The 27,354-nt window shown below is 40.9% G+C and overlaps 1 protein-coding gene across 2 annotated transcripts in view; it reads right to left on the reverse strand.

The window, feature by feature from the left end:
• Nucleotides 1–2,045: 2,045 nt before the first annotated feature.
• slc41a2b (solute carrier family 41 member 2b) overlaps nt 2,046–27,354 on the reverse strand; it is a 36,383-nt gene continuing 11,074 nt past the window's right edge. For both annotated transcript variants that reach the window (XM_029495120.1, XM_029495119.1), the window contains 5 exons: nt 22,725–22,872; nt 22,141–22,220; nt 17,444–17,575; nt 16,836–16,984; nt 2,046–4,312 (listed from right to left, as the gene is read on the reverse strand). In XM_029495120.1, the coding sequence (XP_029350980.1) occupies nt 4,127–4,312; nt 16,836–16,984; nt 17,444–17,575; nt 22,141–22,220; nt 22,725–22,872 (695 nt within the window). In that variant the 3' untranslated portion in view covers nt 2,046–4,126. The remainder of the gene's footprint in view (nt 4,313–16,835; nt 16,985–17,443; nt 17,576–22,140; nt 22,221–22,724; nt 22,873–27,354) is intronic.

The following is a 27,354-nucleotide window of genomic DNA, read 5'->3' on the forward strand; positions in this document are numbered from 1 at the left end:
TCTGGAATACAGTAGATGGTTCATACAATATGTAATTGGAAACAGATTTCTCTTTGAGGCACAGGAGTCTGAACAATGTGCTATGTTGAAAGCAGTGATGTTATCATGCACAATAAAGGAGCAAAGAGTTACTGGAGATGATGCTTAAATTGTAATTAAATCACTGCATAAGATAAGATATGTTTTTTACTAACATATGGGGTATTTTTCATAAGGTGATCACCTCTACAACCATTCTGGTGGAGGGATTGGGGGACTTTGAGGGTGAGGCTGGGTATTGTAGTTTATTTTGTGCAATGAAGCCATGCAAACCAGGCAAGACCAGACCATCTGACAGTGAAGAAGTTGATGTTAGATCAATGTTTCTTAAACATTTTTGCCAGTAATCTCAAATCTGCAAAAATCAAACATTTATATATTAAAAAAATTAAACATTTGAATGCTGATATGAAACCCAAAGAATATTAAAATAACTGGTACAGCACTAAAACCATAAGTATATCCTGTCAATGATACTGAAAGAAGTCCAAGTTTGGATGAAGTCCTGCTGCTGCTTGCTCCTGCTGTTAGCTCAGAAGATATGAATCTGATTCAACTAAAAGACTGTACATCTGAGTCATTTATGGGGAGTTGAATTTTTCTCCTTATATTTACAATTTAATTTGTAAAGTTTTTACCCCTGAGGTTTTCAAGGAATAGTTGGCTTTCAGCATGGCTTCACGCCTGAGCAGAAAACACAGGTTGCTATTGTCTTCATCCATAAATAACACAAGAGTTTGACATTATGGGGGCTTTTTAAACATAAACAGGCTTTTTCTTAATGAAATAAAATTCTTCAAGATTAGAGAGCATTTCTCTCTCCAATTTTGCAAAATCTACTAGAAAACATGACTTAAGAATTGTACATTCTCTTGTATGGAGTGTGCCTGTAGAAATAAACTTCTGTGGGTGTAATGTGAACAGGAAGTTAAGCTGTCCTCCCTCATTCTGACATGGCACTAGAGTAACTTCTTTCCTTAAGAAACATATCCTGCTGAAATGATTCTTTATAATAATTTAACATTATGTAAATCTGGAGGCGGATCTTTCAGTTATCAGGCTCCTCTTCTATGGAACCAACTTCCAGTATCGGCCCAGGGGTGGACTCTAACAATTCTGAAGACCAGGCTTAAAACTTTTCTGTATGACAGAGCTTATAGTTAAAAAGTCAAAGTCCATCTCCTCTTTATCTATGCTAGCTAGACCTAGGCCACTGGGGGAAGGACGGAGCATCTCTCCCCCTGTCCTTCTCTTACTATCGCTCTCTCTCTCTCTCTCTCTCTCTCTCCCCCTTGCATGCACCAACATACCAACAACCATGGTTCTCCTAAATCCGTTTCTCCCAGTTCTAAGCATGAGTACTGCATTTACTAACCATGTTTCCTGAAGTCTCTGTCTCTCCCAGTTCCTCTCTTCTCTCTCCCTGTCCTCATCCAGGTGGTGAAATCATCACAACCCCATGTTCTTGCAGCGCCTGCTGCTCCCTAATCTTCATGAATTCCATGCAGCATCATGTTACTGCCTATTCCTGTATTGTATATCCGCTTCTCCTGCTCTCATTCTCTTCCTACTCTCCCCGGCTTTGCCCCCCAATGCCTCTCTCTCTCTCTCTTTCTCCCTCTCACCTTCTCTCTCTCCCTCTTTCAACCCAACCCGGCCGAGGCAGATGGTCACCCCCACGAGCCTGGTCCTGCCCAAAGTTTCTGCCTCTTAAAGGAAGTTTTTCCTTGTCACTGTTGCCAAATGCTTGCTCATGGGGGGATCTCAGTTTGGTCTAGACCTGCTCTATGCGTAAAGTGCCTTGATGTAACTTTGCTTTGAACTACAGGTTGGTTGAACATGTTGAACAAGATGATCTTGAGATGAAAAAAAGTTGGTGATCACAAATAATGATGACAGCCCAGAAAACAAAATGCTGGTGTGAAGGCGACTTTCTCTTTGATCGATGACTACAGTTCATTTGAAGAAAAATATAACCGAAGATGAGATGCTTTTCAACTGAAGGATTTATTTATTCTGACATTATTGGTCCACACGAGCCAAAAAAGCAAGCCATCTTTCATCCCAAAAGAAATTGTGTCCACTTATTTTACCCCCATGAACTTTATTTTGCAGTTTCGTGCCTTTAATTAAAATTGAATTAAAAAATATAAAAGTCACTACTGTACAATAGAAGATGATTACAAAAAGGTTATCAAGTAAATGCGCTGTATTACAATGTTGTAGAAAGAAAATAACATTAATGGCATGACAGGCATGAAAGAAATACCTTGTAAACCATTAAGTCTCAAGAGGCACATATTGGAGCTGAAGAAGGACAGTAGCCGCATTCACATGCATATAACAGGGAGTTTGATCAATGAGATTAGATTTCCCTGTGATTCCTTGTGGCCCAACAGGGACAGACTTAATCATCTGGCATCTTCATCCCAATCAGTATGCTCTGACCTTTTTAAAGCAGAAATGTTTGGAAAGAACTTGCAAATCCGAAATTTAACTTGCTCTTTTGATCAGCTGTAAACTAACTGTATCGGGTTCATTTGAGGAAGTCAGACATGGACACTCATAATTAACTGTGTGAATACATGTAAACAGCATGTGAATGGAGTGTTGCCTGCACAACTTCCCCCCACGTCCCTAATGAGGATTACAGATAGAACCAACGGCCAGACGATTCAATGAATGGATGAATGGAAACGAAGGTTGAAATAATCTACAATGGAATTCATGCTTTGTGTTGCACGTGACAGAGAAGTGGGTTACCATTTACACTGGCTGTAAAGGTTATGCACAGAATAAAGGTCTCTTCTCATTGGTTGTTTCAAAACCACCCACTACTTCAATTCACCCAGTCCTGATCCACTAGGCTTATGATGCTGCACTTGATGGCTAAATGGCATCATGTTGTGCTGTAACACTGAGGCTGAGCTGATGATTTATTTTGTCCTTCTTACTTAATGATGAAGGAAAACCGTAGCACTGTCTCTGAATGTGGCTGGGATACAAATTTCATATCAAATCAACATAGTGACAGTTTCACAAAACAGATATGCAACAAAACGTTTTACTGTCACCTGTTTTAGTTTTTCGATGAGGCCGGTGGCCAAGGTAGGAATGCTGACCAAATAAACAGTTGGTTATTTTGGCTCTTGTGTTTTGGGTTTGTAAAGGTGTTTAAAAAGAGACCATCATGCTCTTTGAATGTCGTAACACAAGCCATTTTGATCCATAAATAGACAACTTGCTTTAGCAAATTCAACGACAGGCTGTGACCTGATGTGGTGCAATGTTGGCTGTCATGCATCCAAAATACATTTAACTGGAATTAAATGTTAAATCACTTAGTTTTATCTCAAGGGTTATTTCATTTTGTGTGCACTTGTGTGTAAACGTCAGTGACTTGATTGAATCTGGGAATTAAATCATCAGACTCATCTGACCAGCAATTTACACTTCTCACACATGCCTCCATCCCTACTGTCACTGTCTCTACTGATGTGATGGTGCAAAGCAATAATACACCAACCGATGTAGTGACAGGCTGGGTGGTAGATCAGAAATTCAGACAGTAGTTTGAAGTAGTACGGTACTTCTACTGTTTGATAGCTTAACTTCTAATAGTTAAGGAGTTGCTAAGTCTGATGGCAAATCCCCTAATTATATTACATAATTAAGCCAGAGAGGTTTTGCTTTGGAGAAGAAACCCTGTTGATGCTCTGATGTTCAGAGTAGACCCATCAGCAGCCTGGTTCCCTTAGCATTGTGGGTTGTGGTTAGTGTTTTCCTGCTACTCATGACTAAACCTGCAATTGAAGATTGAAGAAGTGCTTTGGTGCAAATAATGAAGATCAAAATGCAGAACAGTCCATATTTATGAAATAGAATGTCTTTAATTTGTTTAAAAAAAAAAAAACCACAAGGGGAGAAATTTGTTTCTAAACCATCACATGGCTCAGTGAAGTTTCACTGGGATGTGAAGAAGAGTAAGGTGCTGGCTAGCAACAGAGAGCACCCACGTTCCCTCGAGGCTTAAAGGTGTGAGAAGTCATTTGGCGAACAGCAGAATTTCCGTCCCACTGTTGTTGCCTCAGTCCCCCACGTCACTGTCTTGGTCTCCTATCAGCCACAGGAAGTGGAAGCTGAGTGCCAGGAGGGCAGTTCCCAACAGGTCACCAAGAGCAGTTAGGTAAGGGATGGAGAAACTGTCTGGATCTTTGCCACTCCGCCACATGGAATGTACCATCCAATCTGATATACACAGCAGCAACAATACCTGAAAGTGAAAGATAGACAGATTAGGACTGCAGTTTCCTCAGATGGATGCACTCCTTTGAGAAAAGACATACAGCAATGGGTTATTAAGTTAAAGAGCCAGTTTCATATTTTGTCTCTTCTTTGCTGTCTTTTCCAGACACTTTCCCATTTATGGAAGGTTGTTGCCCTTGGGTTTCTTCTTCAATAAACAAATGGCGTACACATAAGGATATTTAACAGTACATCCCTAAGGTCTGGATTTGAATGCCTTTGGACAAAGCAAAGAAAGCCGTTCTTCCTGTGCCCCATCTATATGCTAAGCTTAGATTAACTTCTATTGGCCACAGATATATATTTACCTTACAGACACATGCCAATGTGAACTTCTCTTGTCTGTCTGGACAGCTTCACCCTGTTTAGTCCTAACTCTGGGCAACACCAGGAGACCACTCCCCTAGGTTCTCAGAGCCCGAGAGGCTTCATATGGCTCTAACATGTCAGAGATTTACTTTGGTGCTAGACCATGAAGAGACTTGTACACAAGCAGAGCTGTTTTAAAGTCTATTCTCTGAGCGACAGGAAGCCAGTGCAGGTTCCTGGTTCTAGTCGGGACTCGAGCAGCAGCATTCTGGATGTACTGCAGCTGTCTTACAGCTCGTTTAGAGAGTCCAGTGAGCAAGCCATTACAGTAGTGTAACCTGTTGGAGACAAACACATGGATTAGTCTCTCCAAGTCTGGTTTAGACACTATTCCTTTGATTCTGGCAATGTTTTGTTAGATGATAAAAAGCTGCTGATGTTATTGATTTAATGTGGCTGTTAAAGTTCAGATCTGAGTCTAAAATTACCCCTAGATTTCTAACCTTTTCTTTGTTTCTGGGGGCCACAATGACTTCAGTTTTGTCTGAGTTTAACTGGAGAAAATTGTTTTGCATCCACTCACTGATCTGTTCAATGCAGTGAAAGAGTGTACCTATAGGCCCATGTTCACCTGCCATCAGTGACACGTACATCTGAGTGTCATCTGCACAGTTGTGGTAGGACACATTATAACTGTGTATTAGCTGGCCTAATGGAAGCATGTACAGATGAAACAATATAGGCCCCAGAATCGACCCCTGGGGAACCCCACAGGTCACTTGGTCTGAGACACAGTTGCCAATTTTAACAAAGTACATCCTGTCCTCGAGATAGGACGTAAACCAGTTTAAAGCAGTAACAGAGATTCCCACCCAGTTTTCTAACCTCTGTAATAAGATCACATAGTTAACTGTGTCAAAGGCAGCACTCAGGTCCAGCAGATCTAAGACTGAGACTTTGCCTGCATCTGTTTTCAGGTGGATAGCATTAGTCACCTTGATCAGAGCTGTGGTGGGGCCTAAACCCTGATTGGAAAGTACCAAAAACACTATTAGACAATGGAAAGTCAGTAAGTTGTTGGCATACTACTTTTTCCAGGACTTTTCCAGAATGGTGGGTTTGATATGGGCCGATAGTTGTTCAGTACTGTGGCATCAAGATTGCTCTTCTTTAGAAGAGGCTTGATGAGAGCAGTTTTTAAGGCGTTTGGAAATGTTCCAATCTTTAGTGAGATGTTGACTAATTGGGCAAGTTGTGGTAACACACTGCTCAGCACAGACTTTAGAAATCCAGTGGGTAACTCATCAAGGCAGCACGTTGATGGACTCAGACTGCAGATGATCTCTTTGACTGTTTTGTCAGTGACAGGTGTGAAGTGTATCAGTTCCAAGTGTCTAGCTGGATGCAGGGTAGTTCTTTGTGTTGTGGAGGTTATCGCCTTTTTAATTCCTTGAACTTTGTCGTTAAAGAATATTGCAAACTCATTACACTTAGATGTAGATGTTAGGTCTAAGGGCAGTGAAACTGGAGGGTATGTTAATCTGTTTACTCTAGCAAACAGTACATGAGAGTTGTTACTGCAGTTGGTGACATTACTCTAAATGTTATGTTACTAAATAACTCTCCCTTGTTTTACGCAAGGTCTGGTTGAACACACATAGCTTTTCATTATAAATCTTGCAATGAATGTGAAGCTTTGACTTATACCATTTCCGTTTGTCTCTCCGGCATTCCTTTTTCTGTGCCCTGACTGAGTCTTCTTTACTCCATTGCACCTTTTGCCTACTCTTAACCATTCTAACATTGACAGTAGCAATGGTATCCAACATTTAAAACACTTGCTGTAAAGGAGTTCAGCAGGTCGTCAACGTTAAATGCGAGGCATTTTCAAACCTAATAATTTCCATAAACTGCGTCCCTGTGCTGTCGTTTATGAGTCTTCCTTGAACAACTAAAGACCTAGCTACCAGTTTGGGTGTAACAGACAAGTCGAAGAGAAAACAAAAATTATCAGATAAAGCAACATCAACAACGTTCACATTTGAGATAGAAACACCCTTGGTAATGAACACATCCATAGTGTGCCCTCTGATGTCGGCGGGCTCAGTCACATGCTGAGTTAGACCAAACATTTCAAGGACCACAGTGAGTTCTTTAGCGTGCCTATCATTGGCTACATCCACATACACATTCAAGTCACTTGTAATGACCAAACAGTCAAAATCAGTTCACACAACTGAGAGTTGTTCAGTAAAATCGTCAATAAAACAATTCTGTGGTGGTTTGTAGAGGGTGATATAAAGTATGGAAGATTGTTTTAGCTCCAGTTTGAATGACACATAATCAAATGATGAAAAAACCCCAAATGACAATTAGTGGCTAAGTATGTTGTCTCTGAATATGGCACAAAAACCCCCACACATCCAGTGGCGGGTGGCCGGTTGTCGTGTTTCAGTATAGCATTGACGCTGTTGGAGATAACAGCTGTGGGCACCAGTGGTGTGGGCCAAGCTGGGAGAGCCTTGGCTGATGGAGAAAGTTGGGGAGGGAGAGGGGCACGATTCTTTTTTGAAGATCAAATCCTTGCTCTTGCCATGTCTGGCGTGAGTGGTACCATTTTGATCCCAAGCTTTCAAGGTGATCAGGAAATCTCACGGGTGACAGTGGAGACGAGAACGATAGTGAAGCTTCTCTGGAGAGTAGATGAGTAGATGCAGCAGGTGGGTCCCAGGCCTGTGGTGCAGGTGATGGAGGTGCTGCTGCATCTGAATCCTGTGTTGGGGATGCTCCAGGTGCCGCTGTAGTTGCTGTGATCTGTCAGTCATCTCACTTCACGTCTGTTCAGTTGTGGGCTTTTTTCTTTAAACAGATCCTCTCTTTGCCAGAAAGAATTCAAGTTCTCGATGAAATTCAGTCCTCTGGTCTCAAAGACTTTGGACAGCTATGTGTTCAGTTTAAGCAGCCAGCTGAATTTGTTGATCCTCCTGTCAGCATTTGGGAGAGGTCCACTAATGAACGTGGGTATTGCCACTTTATCAATACTATCAAACAGTTTATCAAAGTCTTTTTTTAAGATTTCAGATTGGTTTATTCTGAAGTCCACCACACTCACGTAGATAATCAGCTGTTTCACTCCTTGGTGTTTTGCCAGTTCCTCAGGGAGTCTGTATCTGTATCTGTATATCAGAGACAGTGGCACTAGGATAGCAGCAAGTAACCATCTTGTTCATGTTTATGTTAGATATGGCACCGTCTCCAAGCACAAGAGTATCTTTGACCTTGACTCTTGGCACAGTTTTTCTGTTCATCTGCAGCTTTGTGCTGCCTTCATGGTTCTCAGTGATATTATAGTGTTCTCTCTGTTTGTTATTTTCAGTCAGATTTGCCTCTGACAGTGGTAAAAATCTGTTTGTTAACTTTATTCCAGGTGATGTTACAAATGTTACCGTGTTAGAAGCAGAGGCAGAAAATCTCTAGACCATGACTCAGCTAATTTGGAGTTGGCATCCTGGAGATGTATGTAAATATGGATTTCAGTTACAGATTTTCTTTCCAGTTCCACCCACAACTTTAGGACTATTTTCTAAAGCTCCAAGCTCAATCCACTGCCATCTCATTAGCAAGTTAAGTGAAAATGTGATGGTCCCAGGTGATTAAGATGAAGATGATTTTAAGTGCATAACAGGGTACAGCCTTATGACGTTTGTAGTTTGGGGCACATTTTTCAATAACTTAAAAACTACACTCTAAACTCTGACATCATCATCTAGTGAACGTTGATGAAATAATACTGCAGACCAGATTAGTATTACCATTGTGAACATGTTGCAATCAACAGTTGCACCACCCCCCTTTACAGCTTTGCAGAACTGTTAATATGGCTGAAAACAGGTTTTCTTTTATTACATGACATTCCAAACTGATCTCTTTTGCTGTTTTTCTCTACGAGGCAGTAATAAAGCCTAAAAAATGACAACGCTTGTGTTATCAATAAGTGATTCAAAATGCCAGGCTGAATTGCACAGCCACTTACTGGTCGTGGAAACAGGAAAAGAGCAATGGACATAGCAAACAAACTGACAAGACCAGTTGCCTCATAATTTAAGTTTCCACGCATGAAGGGAATGCTGCGGAGAGAAAAACAGCATTCTATTAAAAGATAAGGATGAGTCTGTAATTTAAGAGGAAATGAACTGTCCAGAGTTGGCAGCGTAAACATTCTAAAAACAAAAAGTAATGCAGTCAGTGAAAGATACAGACATACTAAGAATACAAGTGGGATGATGCTATCATGAAGCAACAGGGAGAAATGATATATAATTTTCTATGCAGAAAGAAACATGCAAATGTAGGAGTTCTGATAATCTGTTGACAGCCCTGTGTTTGAACCTGTCGTGAGAGGGGACAGGTCTTTTATTCATGATGACGGTGTGGCAGCCTTGGATATTCCAACAGTTGGTGTAGTTGTTGCTTTTGTACAATCATCTGCTTCCAAAATCTCAGCAACAATGCAAAGCGCACATTTTCATTAAGGTTATTCCAAAACAAACTGACAGGAAGGAAACGACAATAAAGATCAGCTGTTAGAAGAACCACATACATCCAATTTCAAAATTTAGTAAAATCCTCATCATCATTTTTAAAAATTTACATGAAAACTACATGTTTGATGTTGGGCTGAAAAATGACATTTTGGTCCAGGTAAATTAGAATTGAGGTAAGGCTAGGCCAGCTCCTGAAGGCAGACAAATGCTACCTGCTAACTGTTGGCTTCCACCGTCCTGCTGCAGGTAGAAGCAAGTTATTACATTTTGCTGAACGGGTCTTCCTCACGCCAAGGACACAGCATCGTGGTTGGGCGTTTTATCAAAGAAGCTGTGGCCTATTATATTATGGGTTCATTATTGCGCCAGACATTTGCGGGATGGTTGATGTCCAGTATTGGGCAATGCTGGTAACTAGGGGTGGGAATCTTTCTATCTATCTCAAGATTCTATTTGATTAAAAAAAAAACAAACAAACAAACAATGGATAGATGGAATTGTTGCAACTGTTGCTTAAAAGCAATATCACATATTGCTTAAGTTACAAAAATAAAAGTGCAAGTGCAGTTAAACATGGTTTCCTCATTTTGCAAACCTTGCACACGGTGAAGATCACATCAAGCTTGATCTTCCCAGGCATTCTGTAAGTGGGACCCTATAAAATCACGGAATCACGGAATTAGACGTTAAAAACAGAATTCATTATAAACATGGAATAACATGAAACTGTATTCATGTACTTCAATGGAGATGTCAGTAATCAGCGGAAAACCAAGGAGCATTGGGATTGAAGAAATTAAAAAGTGGATCTGATATTTCCACCAAAGTTGTGGGATGTATGTTTCATTGTTTTATTGTTATTTTTTTGCTTAAATATATGGGAAGCATTAAGGTTTTCAGCTATAACTGAAGAAATGGTCTATATTTAATTTCTTAAACCATGGTCTCAGGGTTAAATGGACGTAAAATGCTAAAAACGGAATTCTCTAAAAACCGGAAAAAGAAAAAAAAATACATGGGAAAAATTAAACAGAATTTGGGAAAAACAATCAAACTCTATCAAGCTCTAGGTAAAAACCAAAATTAGTCAAAATCTTTGCCTTCAACGAGGATCGGGCTGGTTGAATCTCTCTTTCCTCTATTATTGTAGTTTCCACTTTGTTCTGGTGCTTACCGTGTATGCTCCAGAACCGGGTCAGTGGTGACGTCAGGACGTCCCACATACAAAATGGTGGCATAACCTGGGGATTTGTTTTATTTATTTATTTATTTATTTTTATCTATTTTGGTTTTAAATCGATTCTGAATTGTAGTAAATTAGAATCGCGATTCTTCTATTACCCCTACTGATAATGTGCTAATACCATGCATCTTTAATAATTTCTCTTCCGATTGCTCAGATTTACTTCTCTGAGCTTCCTCTCTCTCTCTCTGCCTTAGTTAATTATGCTAGTATCCAAAACACCACAAATGTGTACTCAAAGTAATGTACTATACATACAATTGCTAAATGCCAATGTGTAGTCACTTCAGAACTTTGAACGTACTTATCATTTTAACACAATTGGATTTAGCTGAATTAACCAAAATAGCTGCTCACTGAAATGCTTGTTTTCCAGACTGTGACAAGCTGTTTCACTTCACTGATCTGTTATTGCTGAGAAAAATGAGTCTGTCGTCAAACACTGGGCAGTAACAAAGATTTCTACTTAAAGGTAAATATTCAATGACGACAAAATGAATTAGTTCCACTAACAAATCATGCCAGTATATCCAGAGCCTTGTAAATCTGATTCCTCTGCCATAGAGCTCCACTGTAGTAAAAACAAATTTATACACTAAGACTAGACCAATGAATCACGATGGTGTACTGGTGGCATGTTGCTTCATAATGAAACATGGGTATTGTAGTTTATTTAGAAACAGCTCCACAGAATAATAATAGAGAACCACTGAACACAATGTAAATTATGTTATCTACAAACTTTTTTTAAATTGCTCTTTCAGTTTGTACAGTTAGCATTTCTACAGTTAGTTAGAAAAGGCCAGTGGGATACTGTTAAGCTGTCAAGACTCTCCTTCTCAGCAAGTCTGTGTGATATTTCCTGCTCTGAATGCTCTGGCTCATGCATGTAGCTCTCATTCAAATGACATAATTCCAGAGCAATTGACACACTTCATACTCATAATTGTGGTGATCAGACTAACAATATATTATATATGTATGTAATAATTTGTAACTAATACAAACTAGGAAAGTAGCGTAAACAGAACAGTATCTCGAGCATACTCGAGTGCAAGCTATATACTTCCATGCCAAATCTAGTCTCATGAAACTATAATCCAGGTCAAGAATGTTAAAGGGTCTGCGAGGAAGGGTAGGTCCTACTTGTTAAAGTGGACAAACACTGAGAAGCGACTGGAGAAAAAAGGCTTGCTGAAATTTGTCATGCCATAAATTACAGGCTGTAGCCATTCAGTCTCTCAGACCTGAGTCAGACTCAAAACATGGTAAGTGGACAACAACAAGGGTGACTGCAATGAATCACTAAGCATGTTTACGTGCACAGTTAAGTCGAGCTATGGGTATAGCTCAATAAAGCCTTCTCATTGGACTTTTGTCCTTGTCCCAGTAAACATGGATGGGAGTGAAATCGATTTATTTGTTGAAATTATGTTGCCGCCACAATAGGTGGCAATACGCACTCTTTTGGCTTGTGGGTAAAGGGCCACTACCGATTGACCTAAGACGTCACACACCACAACAAATTAAAGTAACAAATTAAAAAAGACCGGTGAGCTAGCAAGTTAGCTTCTGTATCCGTCCAAAGATTAGCTTTTGCTGCAGACTTTGCCATGTTCGACACATTAGCAGTTAGCCGGCTTCTTTTGTCAGACCTCCTACGTTTGCGTTTATATTTTAAATGTTGTTTAACTTCTGAGTCATAGTTTAGCGCGAAACTTTAGCACATGCGCAGATCACCTCCTCCAGCTGTAAGGCTTGTGGAGATATCACAAGTCCAGTTATTCTGCAGAGATATATCAACTTCTCCCCCAATTTTCTATGGTTTTCACTTTAAGTAGAACATTATCGAACCACACCATGTGCAATTTCTGCCTATCACTGCTAGTAAAGAGACTGTTCTCTGCTCTAGGGTTTGTGGAAGATGGATATTTGAAGTGTATTTTTCATTTCACAGAATGTCACAGAACTTAAACAAGTGATTCAAGTGTCAGATATGCAGTGATGTACTCTTATTTATTCACAGCTATAAGTAGTGTTGCTGTCTAAACTAAACTTTTTGAAGTTCTTTCACCCACAACTGAAACAGTTGATTACAAACACAAAAAAGATACAAAAACAAATGTTCCATCTAAATGACCATGGAGGTGATCCCATATCTGCACATTACACACAAATATGCAGAGTTTTGATGGAGGACTTGCTTGGGCGTGTCCAGGAGTTACTGACTGGAGTGAAGTCTGCTTGTAAATTCAAGGTTAGCTTACCAGCTACAGCAGTAGCAGTAGCTCTAAGAATGACAGAACAATCTGGCCATGTGGACCCAGCAGACCCAGCTGCCTTCCACCAAGCCTTAGCAACTCAGGGGAGTCTGCTGGGCCAATACTCCATGGTTCCCCATTGGAGAGAAATTGGAGAGTCTTTTCAAACACAAGAAGCCATTCTTACCCAAATTCAGGCCTGTCTAGATCAACAAGCAGCCTCCGCCAACAACCACTGCAGTCCCTGAGGTTTCTCCACCCCAAGTTGCTGGCCCCTGTCTTCAGCTACTTTCTGCACTGCCCACTAGAGAAGACCACATCTCCACATGCAAGAGTTATTTTGTTGAATTGGGAGCTTACTGGCAATTTCTTTTTCAGTGCTCTCCTATAGCAATCAGAGTCCTATGAGTCTGACCAGGCATGCATTGCATATATAAGTGGGGTTACTTTCAGGTCTGGAAAGCCATCAGTTTTTAACTTGTATCTGGGTTTTACTGATGAGATCAACCAGCTAAGGGTCAGAGTGTTTTTTGTAAGTCAGCTTTTAGCCAAGGAATTTTCCTTAGAGACAGTGATTGTAATTACTCTTCCTTGCAAGGGGCTTTTATTCATGATTTGTCAGAGGCTATAAAGGATGAACTTGCTCTCCAGGCCAAAGACAATAGTTCAGATTTTCTCATCTCGCTTTGTTCTTCCCTTGACAACTGTCTTAGAGAGCATCACAGAGAGAAATTTGGTTACTCACAAGCCCCTATCTTATCTGATTATTGTTTAGGCTCTAGAAGAAGCTCCAACCACTTCTCTCCTCCTGGTTAGTCTGTGGCTCCTCCCCCCCATTCTCCACAGGAACATCAGTGGCGTTTTAATGCAGAGCTCTGCCTCTCCTGCAGTGAGGCTGGACATCACTTAGTTATCTGTCTGCAGCGGTCAAAAGCCTATACTTATCAGATACTGGAGGAGGTCTGATGAGTCAGACTTGTTCCTACTCCGCGCACCAAAACTGTGGCTCGTGCTCAACTGGATGCAAATGTGAAACAGAAGATCATTAGTTCAGGAGCTGATGACAACTTCATTGATTCTGAATTTCTCACCCAAGCCAGAATTCCTGTTGTCACCCGGGCCAATCCTAACGCATTTAATGCGGACACCGGACTGCCCATGTCACTCACCTGACTGCCCACCCATTACTCTGCTCTTGTCAGGAAATCACAGTATTTGCACAGTATTAGTATCAGCATTATTTTTCTGGTTTTATGGTATCTTTTGCATTGCTGCAAGCCCCACTCATTTTGGGCCAATGCTAAACTCCCCAAGTGCCACAACCTAGGAGAGACATTCGGTAAAAGCTGTGCTCTCTCCTTGCCCCTTCTTTCCTTACGACTATGCCATTGAGTTCTTACAGTAAATGGAGCCCCTCTGCCCACAAGTCAAGAGAGCTGACAGAGAGCTAAATTCAGGACTCATTAGCTGCCGGTTTTACATTGCTGGTCATTTTTCCTCCCTGCTGGTCGCTGGCTTCTTTTTTGTATCTAATCATTCTGCCGTCCTTGAATTTACCTCAGTTGCCTCAATAAAATCAAAGTCAAGAATATATACTCTCCTCCCAATGACTTTGCTTTTGAGCCCAGCCGTCATGCTACAATGTTTTCTTAAGTGGATCTCCACAATGCTTACCCTCTTCTCCACATCAGGGAGAGGGATGAGTGGCAGACTGTGTTTAACACCCCACTTGGACATTTTCAGTACTTGGTCATGCCATTTGGCCTCACAAACGCTTCTCCCATGTTTCAAGCCCTGGTAAATGATGTACTCTAAGACATCCATCCATCCATCTTCCACAGCTTTTCCGTTTCCGGGCTGTGGGGGGTGCTGGAGCCAATCTCTAATCTTCTCAAGTTTGGAACGCTTTTTGTCAATTGCTGGATGCCACAGCAAGCCCCAAATTGGTTATCATCTCCAGACTAACGGATTAGCGGAGCGGGCCAATCAGAACTTAGAGACAGCACTCCGGTGCATGACCTTGAGACACCCAAGGTCTTGGAGCTCTTTACTCCCCTAGATTGAATATGCACTCAGTTCATGATGAAACTCTGCTACAGGCATGACTCTTTCACCATAGATCTTGGTTTTCAACCACATCTTTTCCCTGTTCAAGAGCAGGACGTTGCCATCCTGTCAATCCAAGCACACCTCCAACGCTGCTGGGGGACATGGGCAGAGGCAGAGAAGCTCTCCCCCGTTCAGCTACTCACAACCAGTGTTTGGTAGACTGATGTAGGCTTCCTGCCCCCTGTCTATCAACCAGGCCAGGAGGTCCATACACCGTTAACCTTTATGAACCCTGTGACTGTCAAATAGAGACTACCAGCTTCTTTGAAGGCGCTTCCAGTCTTTCATGTGTGCCTCCTCAAGCCTGTCTCCAGCCCCTGTATTATATACAGCGGATATAATTTCCAGGTTCTCATTTACTCCTCACAAGATGCTTGTTCAACCAACTTTGGTAGTTGTCCTGACCAACCCTAGGATCCATCTCCTTTTGTTTCGTGCTCTGTACTTTTTTCCTATCTCTGGTTTCCTTGTGCCCAGGATCATCCTTCATCTCCCTCAGCCCTAGCCATCCACCTGCATTGGTGCACACCTGTGCCACACTGGAGTTCATGCCTCCTGTCCTCTGCCATCCTACCCTACCTGCAACATCACCCACCAGCCCTACTGCGTCCTGCCCTGCTCTCTTGAGCCCACTTACCAATCTACTAATTGCAGCAGTGTGCTTCAGTAAACAAGTCCTCTAACGTTGGCTGCCCCTTCAAAGCAAATTCCAGGAAATTATTTTAAAAAGGCCAATCAATAAAGACAACAAAGTAGTTCATTAACTATTCAGACATACAGGGGCTGGATTTAGGTCCCAATGTTCCATGTCTACATTAAAGATTTAGGGAAGTTTTGAAAATCCTTTGAGTAAAACAAAGTCTAATGTACACACAATTTCAAATGTGAAGACAGATTGGGGTTCACCTGAGACAAGGAAAACAGTAATTCACATTTCAAGTCGTTTCTGTGTTGTTCCCTTGGAGTATTACAGGAGCAGTGCATAATTAAGCATAAATTAGCTCCTTCCTAAAGTTCACAGTGTAAGCTTATATGTTACAGAATATGACTTTTGATATGTAAAGAGACATGTATAAAGACAGTGCTTAAGACCCAGTCCACATAATTATCCAAAAAACACTGCAGTCTATGTTTTTATTGACTTGAGATGTAATTTAAATAATTTAAATAAATATAATTTAAAACATTTTAAAATACAGTTTCATTAATAATGTTAAAGCTACACACTGACTATCTTAACTGAGCATATCTTAAAGGGCATAGATGCAGTGAAATGCTTCTGTGAGCCAGCCTCCATGCTCCAACCAATCAGAGGAGGCCACAGTCAGGGGCAGGAGTTTATGTCTATTAATTGGTGCCAGAACACACTTCTCTGGTTCACTACTTCTCTTGTGCCAAGGCTTTGAGCCGGTATCAGCAGCTGGAAAATGCTGCAAAGTCTGAAGCACAGGCTGAGAAAGCTCGTGATTTCTTCATTACCTGAGAAGGAACACCACCAGGATTTCGGTGGAGAGCTGGGTGCAGTGTAATATAGAAGGAAGAGTGAGGGGGAGAGCTGAGTGGTTTAGGATGCAGCCTTTCACTTGTGTGAAAATATCCAAAACTTTCACAATGCAGTTTTAACTAATTCCTTTGATTATGAAACTCTGATGAGCATGACTAAGAACATTTTAAACAGATGAATGTCATTAGATATTCATTCAAGAAGAAAACCTTAACCATTTTAAAATTTAATTGAATGACTGGAGATACAGAGATGACGCATTATTAGTTGACGAGAGGAAAAAGTAAAATTGCATTTGGATCACAATACGGCCAATTATGTGTTGGAAAACTAACCAGTTCACAAAATGCGGTACCAAAATTAAAAGTTAATATACAGTTCTTTATCTGGGGGCAAATATATATTTTTTCTACTGATCCTGTTCACAGCAGCATATCACTCAGCTTCTGAAGAAACTTTCTTGCAAAGTACCTCACAAATCTCGACAACAAACTATCCCTTTAATGTTGTCACTTACTGACCTGTAGCATTGCAGCAGCCAGGTAGACAGACATGAAGATCGGTGTGAGGGTGGTGTGACCACTTTTCATCAGGTGGATGGTATAGAGGAAGATAACGTGACCAGGAATCACCAAAAGGAGTAGTACCTGAGCAGATCTGTGATTGGCCCCTGAAAAATACAGCACAGGATTATCAAAGAAGCTTAATGCTTAAACTTAAAGGTTAAGAAAACACAAACTGTCAGATAGGACAGAAAGAATGACAGACATATACAACGAGACAAGGACAAATGGAGAGAGACGAAGAGAGAGGGACAGACAGAGTGTGAGATAGAGAGATTAACAAATACAGCTACAGCTACAGAGACAAGGACATCACTAGAGACAGGGCCATTGACAGAGAGTGGAACAGAGAGTGAGAGAGTGAGGGGGAGACAGAAACAAATACAGTTACAACAACAGAGATATGGGCAGGGACAAAAGACAGAGGGGGAACAAGACAGGTAGATACAGAGATGGTGTGAAGGACAGAGACAGATTAAGGGGCAAATACAGGGACAGAGTCAGAAAGACAGAGAGAGGGACAGTACAAAGAGACTGTGATAGAAGACAGGGACTGGTGTACTGACCTGTACCACAGAATGTGCGACAGGGATAGTAGCAGCCCTTGGCCTCATCTGGAACCTCCCCAGGAGCACAGTGGAAGTGCAAATGAGTGGAGATCCTACTGGACTGGATGGCCACCAGGTTCCCTCCGATACCTGCAAATGAGGGAACACTTCAGGACTGGAACGTTCAGCCTGGATGATCATCAAAATAATGAGCAAGAAGAAGACCATTGGCCTCATTTATAAACGCTGCGTATGCGCAAAATCAGACCTAAAACTTGTATACCTCATTTCTATGCAAAGGTTGTGATCTATAAAAAGAGACTTGACAGAAAATGTGCGCACCCCTACGGTAACTGACCCATGCGTACGCACATTTTGGAAGAAAAGGGGAATTGGCGAAAATGGGAAGATCATTAAATTTCAACCCGTATCATGCATTGGAGCCATGCCATAAGAATGATTTAATTCAACAGCGTTATTTTGCATTGGTCTGAGTAATTGTTTCAGAAACATCTCCTTAGAACCTAACAGAAAATTCTAAATCAAAATCCCTTCTCTTATATTTTTTCACCACCATCTCTCCATCATATTGTCCACTCCCGGAGGGCAGGAGGAGGAGAGGACGGTGCATAAAGCATCTGCCTAACGCGGAAATAACAGAATATTTTCCTGTGATACTGTGAACACATAATAAAATGCCAATTAAATCCTACGCGTGGAAAACAAAGCCATTAACAATCGTTATACTTTCCTGCTCTCAGTTTGTTAGCTCTACTTAATGCTTTTCATAACAATCCAGACATAAAGAAAAGGGCAAGGTTCACACACTTCAGTCTAAAGAATATTTTTCGTGGTGGGAGTTAGCACGAACTGATTAAACCTATTAATACGTCGGTGAGCCCTTGTGCGTAATGCTGCACCATAACACTGCTGGCACTGCTGGAGGACTATGGCAGAATTAGGACGGAGGTCTTCAGGGACCATAACGGCTTAGTGGCCCATGATGACTGTCTTATGAGCTGTTATAGATTCCCTAGAGCTGCTCTGTCAGTGAAGGAGCGTTGCTTTGTATGCATCCGAGGGCAGACTTCTTTACCGTCCTGCCAAAGTGTGCCGCATTATAAGAGCGTGTGGCGTGTTACGCAACGTGGCACAGAGGAATGGTATCCCTCCCTGCCAGCATTATGACCCAGAGGCAGAGCCCCCTTCAAGCCAAGCGGGATACGAACTGAGTGCAATATTACGTCAGGGTGTCATATGGCGTTTATAAAGACAACTAAAGGTTAATTTTTGCATATTGCCTTTTAATATTTCTGCTATTTCAACCATTGCATTTCTCATTTAACCATTTATGGTTAGAAATGGGCGTGCACAGAGTGTGACATGACGTCGACACAGCTTCACACACTTGTGGTCCAGTCTGTCATTTATAAAGCAAAGTTTTCTTTAAGTGTGCACACGCAGAGTTTTATACATCTAAATAGTTTCTGGCGTACGCAAACTTTGGCTTTTGGGCATAGTACACTTTTAGCAACAATCCTACTCACAGTTTTATAAATGAGGCCCCAGAACAGTCGACAAACCTGCATCTGTGGAGATGGATTAGGACCAAGGGTGAAAGCAAACCAAATTGCTGGTGCAACACATTAGAAAGGACCTTTGCATTAGTGTTGGAAAAAACATATTTTTTTATATAAATTTTATTTAAACAATTTTATTGAGGTTTTGTACGGAAGCGTAGTGCTGCCACTTCAGTAAAAGAAAACATATCAGTGTCACAATATACAACTTATCACGTTACAACGTGATATTTTATTGTTAGAACAATAAACTTTTCACATTATAATATGAAAGGTTTTGTGTTTGAATGAGGAAACGGACAAGGAATATAGCTGTTTTACACCATTTGATCAAGATTCTGCTGTTATTGTGCACAGTGGATAATATAGTGATAAGTATGCGTACATATGGAGATTTTTAAAAAGCATGGGGCTGTACAGAAGGAAGAATGAGTCCGGCCCTCTGGAGGTATATAGTTCTATCAATAAAGTATCACGTTATAACGTGAAATGTTTATTGTTCGAACAGTAAACTTTTTTATTGGTCTCTAAAAAAGACCGCTTTTGCAGCACTGTGGTCTCTACTGTACTGCAGTTAGTGGAGGTCCATTTTCTGAAATGAGGCATGGTTGAAACCAGTGATTATTTGGTCTTTGCATCCCATCACAAACATTTACCACATTTTTAAGGGACAGTGAAATGATCATAATGGTTTTCCTCTGCAGTTCTACTATTATTTAATATTGTTACTACCACTACATTACATTCACAGACTGCAGAAATCACACATCCCTTTAGCAAGTAGCACACAGACTAACTTCCTATGTCTTTCATCCTCATGGCTACAGCTTGGTAACTGAGCCCTGCAGGAGACCTGGCAGATGTAAACAACACATGAACAGAAGGGCATGGGGTAGAGAGAGGGGGAGGAGGATCAGGAAGATTTTCTAAATGGGAATCTGAGAGATGCTGAAAGACAGATTTCCTTATTCGTGATCATGAAAATGCATCATCCAAAGTCCTACTGTGCAGCAGGTAAAACAATCTTTTATACAGGACTGTACTTCATTTTAAACTGTATGCAAAAAAAAAACAAAAAAAAAAAACAGTAAGCAGGATGTGTTTCAGAGGCCCCTCTCTTCCCACCGGCTCTGGAACAGACTTTTGATGAGTATTAGACACTGCTAATGCCTCAGGTCAGCGTTCACTTATGTCAATGTATTTTGGCTCTTTGTCTGCCTGCTGACATTTTATTAGAGCATTACAATCACTCCAGGGCCTGCAAACATATACAAAAAACTAATAAAATAAATAAATAAATAAATAAAAATAAAAAAATGAGGCGCGGACCCAAAAGTATTCCCGTTGTAGTTGTTCCCTCTGCAAATTTTCCAACAGTGACCTTTGACAATTAAAATATTTCCAAAATCTGTCTATCGTATTCATTCATCCATCTTCTACTGCTTATCCGTTTCTGGGTCATGGGGGGTTCTGGAGCCAATACCAGCTTATATTGGGCAAGGGCGGGGTACACCCTGGACAGGTCGCTGGTCCATCATAGGGCCAATACAATGACACAGACAGAGAGAAAAACCACTCACACTCACACCCCATGAGGACAGGGAGAAAAGGAAAGCTCTACACAGAAAGACCCCAGGCCCAGGAACTGAATCCACAAACTCCCTACTGTGAGGCAAAAGGGTTAAGCACTAAACTGTTGTGCAAATACCAATAGAGCTTTGAGATACTGACTGAGATATTAAATTGCCCATCAAGTCACACCATACAGCATTCAAAGAAATCAAAGATGATGCTCAAAGTCCAGAAAACCAGAGGATTTCTAACTTTGAGGGGCCACTCTGGGAGCCACAGACCAAAATATGTAAAAATTATGCAAAAATACTATTTGATGTGAATGTAAAAGAACCATGCAAGTATCATATAAATAGCAGGAAGTTTGGTGCTCATCAACACAGTCAGCATATGCAATATCTGTTAGTGACTCAAAGAGGCAGATATATTAAGACCTGCAACACCTGACCTCTAACAGTTTGAATGAGTCACACAGACATAATAAACAATATTTTAGTTTCAATGTAACTTATATTTTTGAGGGAGTTATTTTCTATGAGTTTGATAACATTTGATTGAGTGCCAATCATGCTCCTAAATTTCTTATCAAATCTGTGTATTGAGTGAGAAACGAAGAGAAGATGTTTTCATTTCACAGCAGCATGAAAATATTTCAACTGATGTGTAGGTAGGTAACAGACAGTCAAATGGTATCTTTGTGTCTCATACGTATTTCTGTACATTTTATTCTGTTATGGTTTTATGTTGAATACAACCTTACAAAGCAGATCGAGCAAATTTGTTTTTATTGATCAACGAATGATCAAAATTTACAGAACACGTTTATTTTAACAATTAAAATCTCATCAGAGTCCTTACTCCATCCATGGTCCATGCAGTCTGGCCTCCTTTTACTCTCCTCATGCCATAGCATTACAGCTTTTGTAGTTTTGTAGGATCATAATCACTGATCTCTGGAAAGGAGAACTGGACCATAAGTAGATCTAACAATGTCTAAGAACAATGGTGCGTTGTGGCCTGGCCTTCTGGGTGGTGTGTGTCATCCAGACCCCCACAAAGCTGCCACGTGTGGACAACGAAGGAGTTGGAGAAAGAAATTGCAGCTACATCAAAATTAAATTAAAAAAATGACTTATATGATTACATTTGCTTTGCCATGTGGTTGGTAGCCCTCTGAGATTTACTTCCCAAATGGAAAATCTGCTTGCCTTTGGCATGTGGCGAGCATTCATTTCATACCCTCGCAGCTTACAGTGTACATTGGTGTGTTATGTAATTGTCTGCTCATCCAACATCTTTGATTTTAACAAAACTATAGAACTACAAGTGGTAATAACTTCAATTCTGGGGGACATTGAACACAATACATCTTTTGCATCCTGCACTTTCATGGGAAAAACATAGGATTTAGAATTAAACTAAATAAAAGTACTAAAACTCCCACAATTTAGAAGCTATTATTTTAAAAACTTTGGTCTTCTGTGTCTGTGCCCTGGGGATAAAACAGATGCAAATGCAATAGCTGCCTTTCAGAGAGAAGGAAGCAGAGATTCTGTGACTCACCATTGATAACTGGGGTGTACACAACGATGCCAGCCAGATTTGGATTGGACACAGTTTTGTCCAGGATGAGCCCACCAATGCTGCACAACACAACATAATTAGACCATTAGGTGGAATTTCAGTGCCTATGTGAAAGATGGACAAAGGGTGACAAAAGGGGGCACAGAGAGAGAAACACAACATTGACTTTGGCTAAACCCCTTCCACTGTGGATGCTGCTCTATAAATGACAAAAAAATGTTTCATCAATATTGAATGGGGCAAGATGAGGAGGATTTTCCCATTGTTTCCAGCTCATGTGTCCAGGAACACTATTTGATTCTTTCTCATTTACTAAAAACTGAGATATGGGGTTTCACTTTCACAAACCCTTGAGAGGTGAGTAAGAGTTATTTCTTTCCCACTGGTTGCCTCTGTAAGGCTGTCAGGCTCAATGGGACCCAAGGGTTTATGTGCTGCAATTTGTTTAGGGGGATGAGTCATCAAGAAAACCAGACACTGGGAGTCTCAGACAGAGAATGACTGTTTCTTACCCTTTGAAGACTAAACACACACAGTTACAGACAAAAACACTGGTGACACACCTGCTGATGACCATGGCGGTGATGACTGGCTCCCATCCCGAGTAGAGTAGGGTTCGGCTTGCTGGGTGCTTGGAGGAGATGACGATCCACATAGGTGTCAGACACATGAAGAAGGCACAAACCAGTGATGACACGTACGGGTAGGAATCTGTCGAAGTGGAACAGAGACATTCATTGTACCTCTGGGTGGTGATTTGAAGCTACTAAAGTCAGCAGAATGAGGAACCAAATGTGTCCTGTTTGAAATCTGTCAGTGGTGGGGGCCAAAACAAATTTTTAAGTATCCAAATGATACTCTTTCAATAATTTAATATTTCTGATATTTCTAACTGGAGATCACTTCAAATCTCTGCACTGTTCATCAGGCTGCAGCTCAGCACATCCAATAATAACCCAGCAAACATTGGATCCACATCTCAGGACAAGACACTCTTTGTTTCCATTCAGTTGTTTGTCGTCACTAAAGAATTTCTTCAATGGCATGACTCAGTTTCCAAGACTTCTACAAAGAAATACTTTGTAAATTTGAAAAGGAAGCAGTTTTTTTCTTTAAGTCGTGGCCTCTGTTGTATCAGGCTCCAGGGAGGCAGAAGCTGGAACTCTGTCATCTTTTCCATTGGAGAATTGGAGCCACATTCGCAACTTTAAATAACAAATAAACCAATGAATAGCTGAGTAAAAACTGGCTAGTGACCACATATGTAGAGAATGAGCTGGTTCTGAGAACATTCATTAAGGGTTCACCGGTCAACCAATCACGTGAAGCTGCGATAAACTACGCAGAAACCTCGGGCAGAACCAGGCTCTGCCTCAACTAGTTAGGTTGAAAGAGAGTGAGATGCAAAGAGAGAGAAAGAGAGAGAGAGAGACACAGGGGGCAAAGTTGGGTAGAGTAGGGGGAGAATGAGAGCAGGAGAAGAGGATATTCAAAACAGGTGTAGGCAGGAACATGATGCTGTATGAAGTTCATAGTAATGATGCTTGATGGAATTCATCAAGATATGGGAGCAGCAAGCATTGCAGGAACATAGGATGGCGATGATTTATCACCTGCAGGATGAGTACGCAGAGAGGAGAGTAACTGGGATGGACAGAGATTTCGGGAAACATGGTTAGTAAATGCAGTACACATGCATGGAACTGGGAGAAACAGGGATTTCGAAGAAGCATGGTTGTTGGTATGTCGGCGCATGCAAGGCGAGGGACTAAGTGAACTTTTCCTTTTTAACTATTTTAACTATAAGTTTTAAGCCTGGTCTTGAAAATTGAAGATCGAATAGAAGAGGAGCCTGATAACTGAAAGTTCTGCCTTCATATTTACTCTTGGAGACTCCAGGAACCACAAGTAAACCTCCATGTCTAAAGAAGTAACGGTCAATGCAAGGTCCCTGTTGCTCTGACATGGTGTCCTCTGATGGGAACCCGTCAGGTCCCGTCTGGTTCGGGCAAAGATCTTCAACTCTACTCTCATTATAGTATAGCAGTAGTATTAAGATTGAGGAGAAAAGAGCTAGATGTTTAGATGCCATTTTAAACTTTTTGCTTCTCACAGGCTTAAACAGTTCACTCTTCCTGCTTCTTCTGGAAACATATTGTGCGTCGTCAAAATCAGCTGTCCTCTAATTTGAAAAATACATTGATCCTATCGAAAAACTTTTAAAACCATGGAACCCCCTACATGCAAAATAAATAAATAAATCGCAACGTATGTGACATTTTTTCCTATCTCTATGTACAGTTCAGTGGCCAATAAAGCAATTAGTGTGTTAATGGCTGTATCAAAATTAGCGCACTACTACTACTACTAAGCGGTTATAATACAAACTGTGTGTTATAATAATATGATGTGATTCACAAAGATGTCTGATACTTCAAGTGTGTCTATTAGGAATTTATTCCTTTATCTACATAGCAGCCATCTCAACCTGTCTGTCATTGTATTGGAGAGGCACACACAGTACATGCTCACTAGCTCTGGCTCTGTTTCTAGGCATTTGTGCTCTATCTCATGCTCTCATTATCCCTGCATTTATTTGATGTTAAGCACTCTCACTGTGGCTCTGTAACAATGCTGTTTATTAAAAGTACTCTAAAAATAAACTCCAGTGGTCTCAGCTCCTGCAGCCACTGTCGCAACTCATGTGCTCCTCTTCGAAATTAGAAGTATGACAAGAATTTAATTCTTAGCACTATAAAAAAATTATCTGATTTAAATTCTGGTTTGTTTCAAGTAAACTAACCATTTATTCCTATTTAGAAGCAGAGTGTCAGTGTAACTAGGCTCAGGAACAACAGAGCCACTGTCTTCATGATATAACTTCACCGCACTGAAAGTACAGCACTGTTCTTTTCACCATGGTGAACATCTGTGTCATGGAGTCAGACCTGACCTGACACCGATGACGTGAAATGCTGGCCACACTGCCTTCTGTTACTTAGTGTTCGTACCCAAAATTAATGGCTCATGTGGAAGGTGGGGCTGGAAGAAAGCGGATGGTCTGTTCTGCAACTGGAGGACAGAACTGCTGCAGTGTGAGCGACCTCTGCTGGCCACTACACAGCACAACAGGAGTCAGACAGCTGGACTCAGAGGGTCACCGAAACGATGTGCCCACCCTCAGAGCCACTTTTAATTTGACTTATATGTTCTATTTACTAATGTATTTCAAGCCCTGTATGATGTTTTATTCTATGTTTATTTTTGCAATTATTATCTTTTCAGTAGCCCTTACCTGGTTATTTATTTAATTTCTACTTTTAATCCTGAGGCCTTTCTGTATACAGTTTGCATGTTCACCTTATTCTCCAGTTTCTTCACACAGTGTAAAGACAGTGTAGACTGGTGACTCTAAACTGCCTGCAGGTGTGAGTGTGAACATTAACAATTGCGTTGCTCTGTATGTAGTCCTGTTGATGGGACATCTGACCTGTCCACTGTGTGCCCCGGCATCACAAAATGTTAGCTAAGATTGCCCCCCTCCTGCCACAGATAATGGATGGATGGTTTATCTCCCTTTTCATTAGATGTTTAATAACCAGTGTGGCATCGCCAGGGGACATGTAGTGGAGGGATACTACATGCCCATACAGGAGCAGTGGCTGCATCACAAGATGGCCACCAGGACACCAACTACATCTCCCACAAGACCTCACCACTCAGACAGGTGAAGGTGCTTAAGTGTGATTAAAGCAGGACAAAGAATCCTGAGGTGGGGCTGAACAGGGAAAAGAGCAGGAAGACAGAGAAGAGGCTGCTGGCAGGAGCTGGATAGTCAGGCCTGGAGGAACCCTCTGAGCAAAAGAAAGGCACATTAGAAAAACACCTCCGTTACAGGAAAGTGGACACTTTATGTTTGACTTTTTGGGACAACTGGGGGGAAATATTAGATTACTCCATTGGGACGTTTTATGTGGGACTTTGGACATTGTTTGGAGTGGAAATATTTACCTGAGTTACTTTTATTAGCTGCTCTGTGAGAAATAAAACAACCCTTTAGGGTTTGCACCTGACTTTTTGCCTGTTTCCAGCTTTATTGCACTGCCTCACCCAAAGACTGCCCTGGTGACCTCATGACATTACAACAGCCATTTTTTCTGGTGCTACTCATTGCAGTACATTTCCAGATTTTATTGCTTTATTTGTCCTGATAGGCTATTCGGCTTCCTGTCTAGCATTCACATTAAAACAGAGAGAGGACAACCACAATCAATCAACCTTGTGACGACATAGTGGCATGTGCAAAATAGTGAAAACACAGGCCACCGTGCATGGTCCAAGCAGCTTTCAGCTGGACTCCCATAATCTTAAGGCAAAGTTTGATAATGTTGCTGAGACTTCTTGTCCTTCACAGAAAGTACATAAAACCAGCAGACAAAAGAAAATGTTAAGACTTTCGGTAAACAAACGTAAATAAAATACACTCTGAACCATTAAAAAAAAAATGCGTTTCCACATCACATAGATTCTTTGCTTTCCTCATTTGACTTTGTGTTTTTATCAAACTTGAAGTTGGAGTCAAAAATAGTTCCTAAGTACTTTCTCAACTCTACAATGTCAAAATTTTTTCCATGTATGATTTTGGCTATTGGATTATAACAATTCCCCCTAAAAAAACAATTAACTCGTCTGTTTTGTCACTTTTAGGTCCAAGTAGGCATCATCACAACATTTCACAAATAAAGATACACCTTATCAAGGCCCCTGAAGGGGTGACAGTTGGGCAGTGTCAGCAGACAATTTGAAAAGGTGGCTGCCCTCTGGAGAAGTCCTGCAGCTGTCGATGCACATAATGAAAACACAGAGCCTTGCTGTTGGACACATGACTATTTACAATAATATGCTAAATGATATGTATGTAAAAGTAATGAAATATGATATAGTAAATTAAAATATGAAGCAGGATGTTTAATAGTATGTTGCCATTTTATCTTTACCACTCTCCAAGTCAACACAGATTTTATGAGATGCCTGATAGCATTTTACCTGTTCCTGTTTTTTTCTTACCTAAAGTGTTTCTTTTTTCATCACTTGTTATTTGGTTTGAATTAGACCCATGAGTAATGTTATACTGTCCGGCTGCGTCAACAATGTTGTTTCTTTTTTCTGGTTGTGTTCACACAGACTCTCTAC

This window comes from Echeneis naucrates, chromosome 23 (assembly GCF_900963305.1).
Source record: "Echeneis naucrates chromosome 23, fEcheNa1.1, whole genome shotgun sequence".
In the NCBI taxonomy this organism is placed as follows: domain Eukaryota; kingdom Metazoa; phylum Chordata; class Actinopteri; order Carangiformes; family Echeneidae; genus Echeneis; species Echeneis naucrates.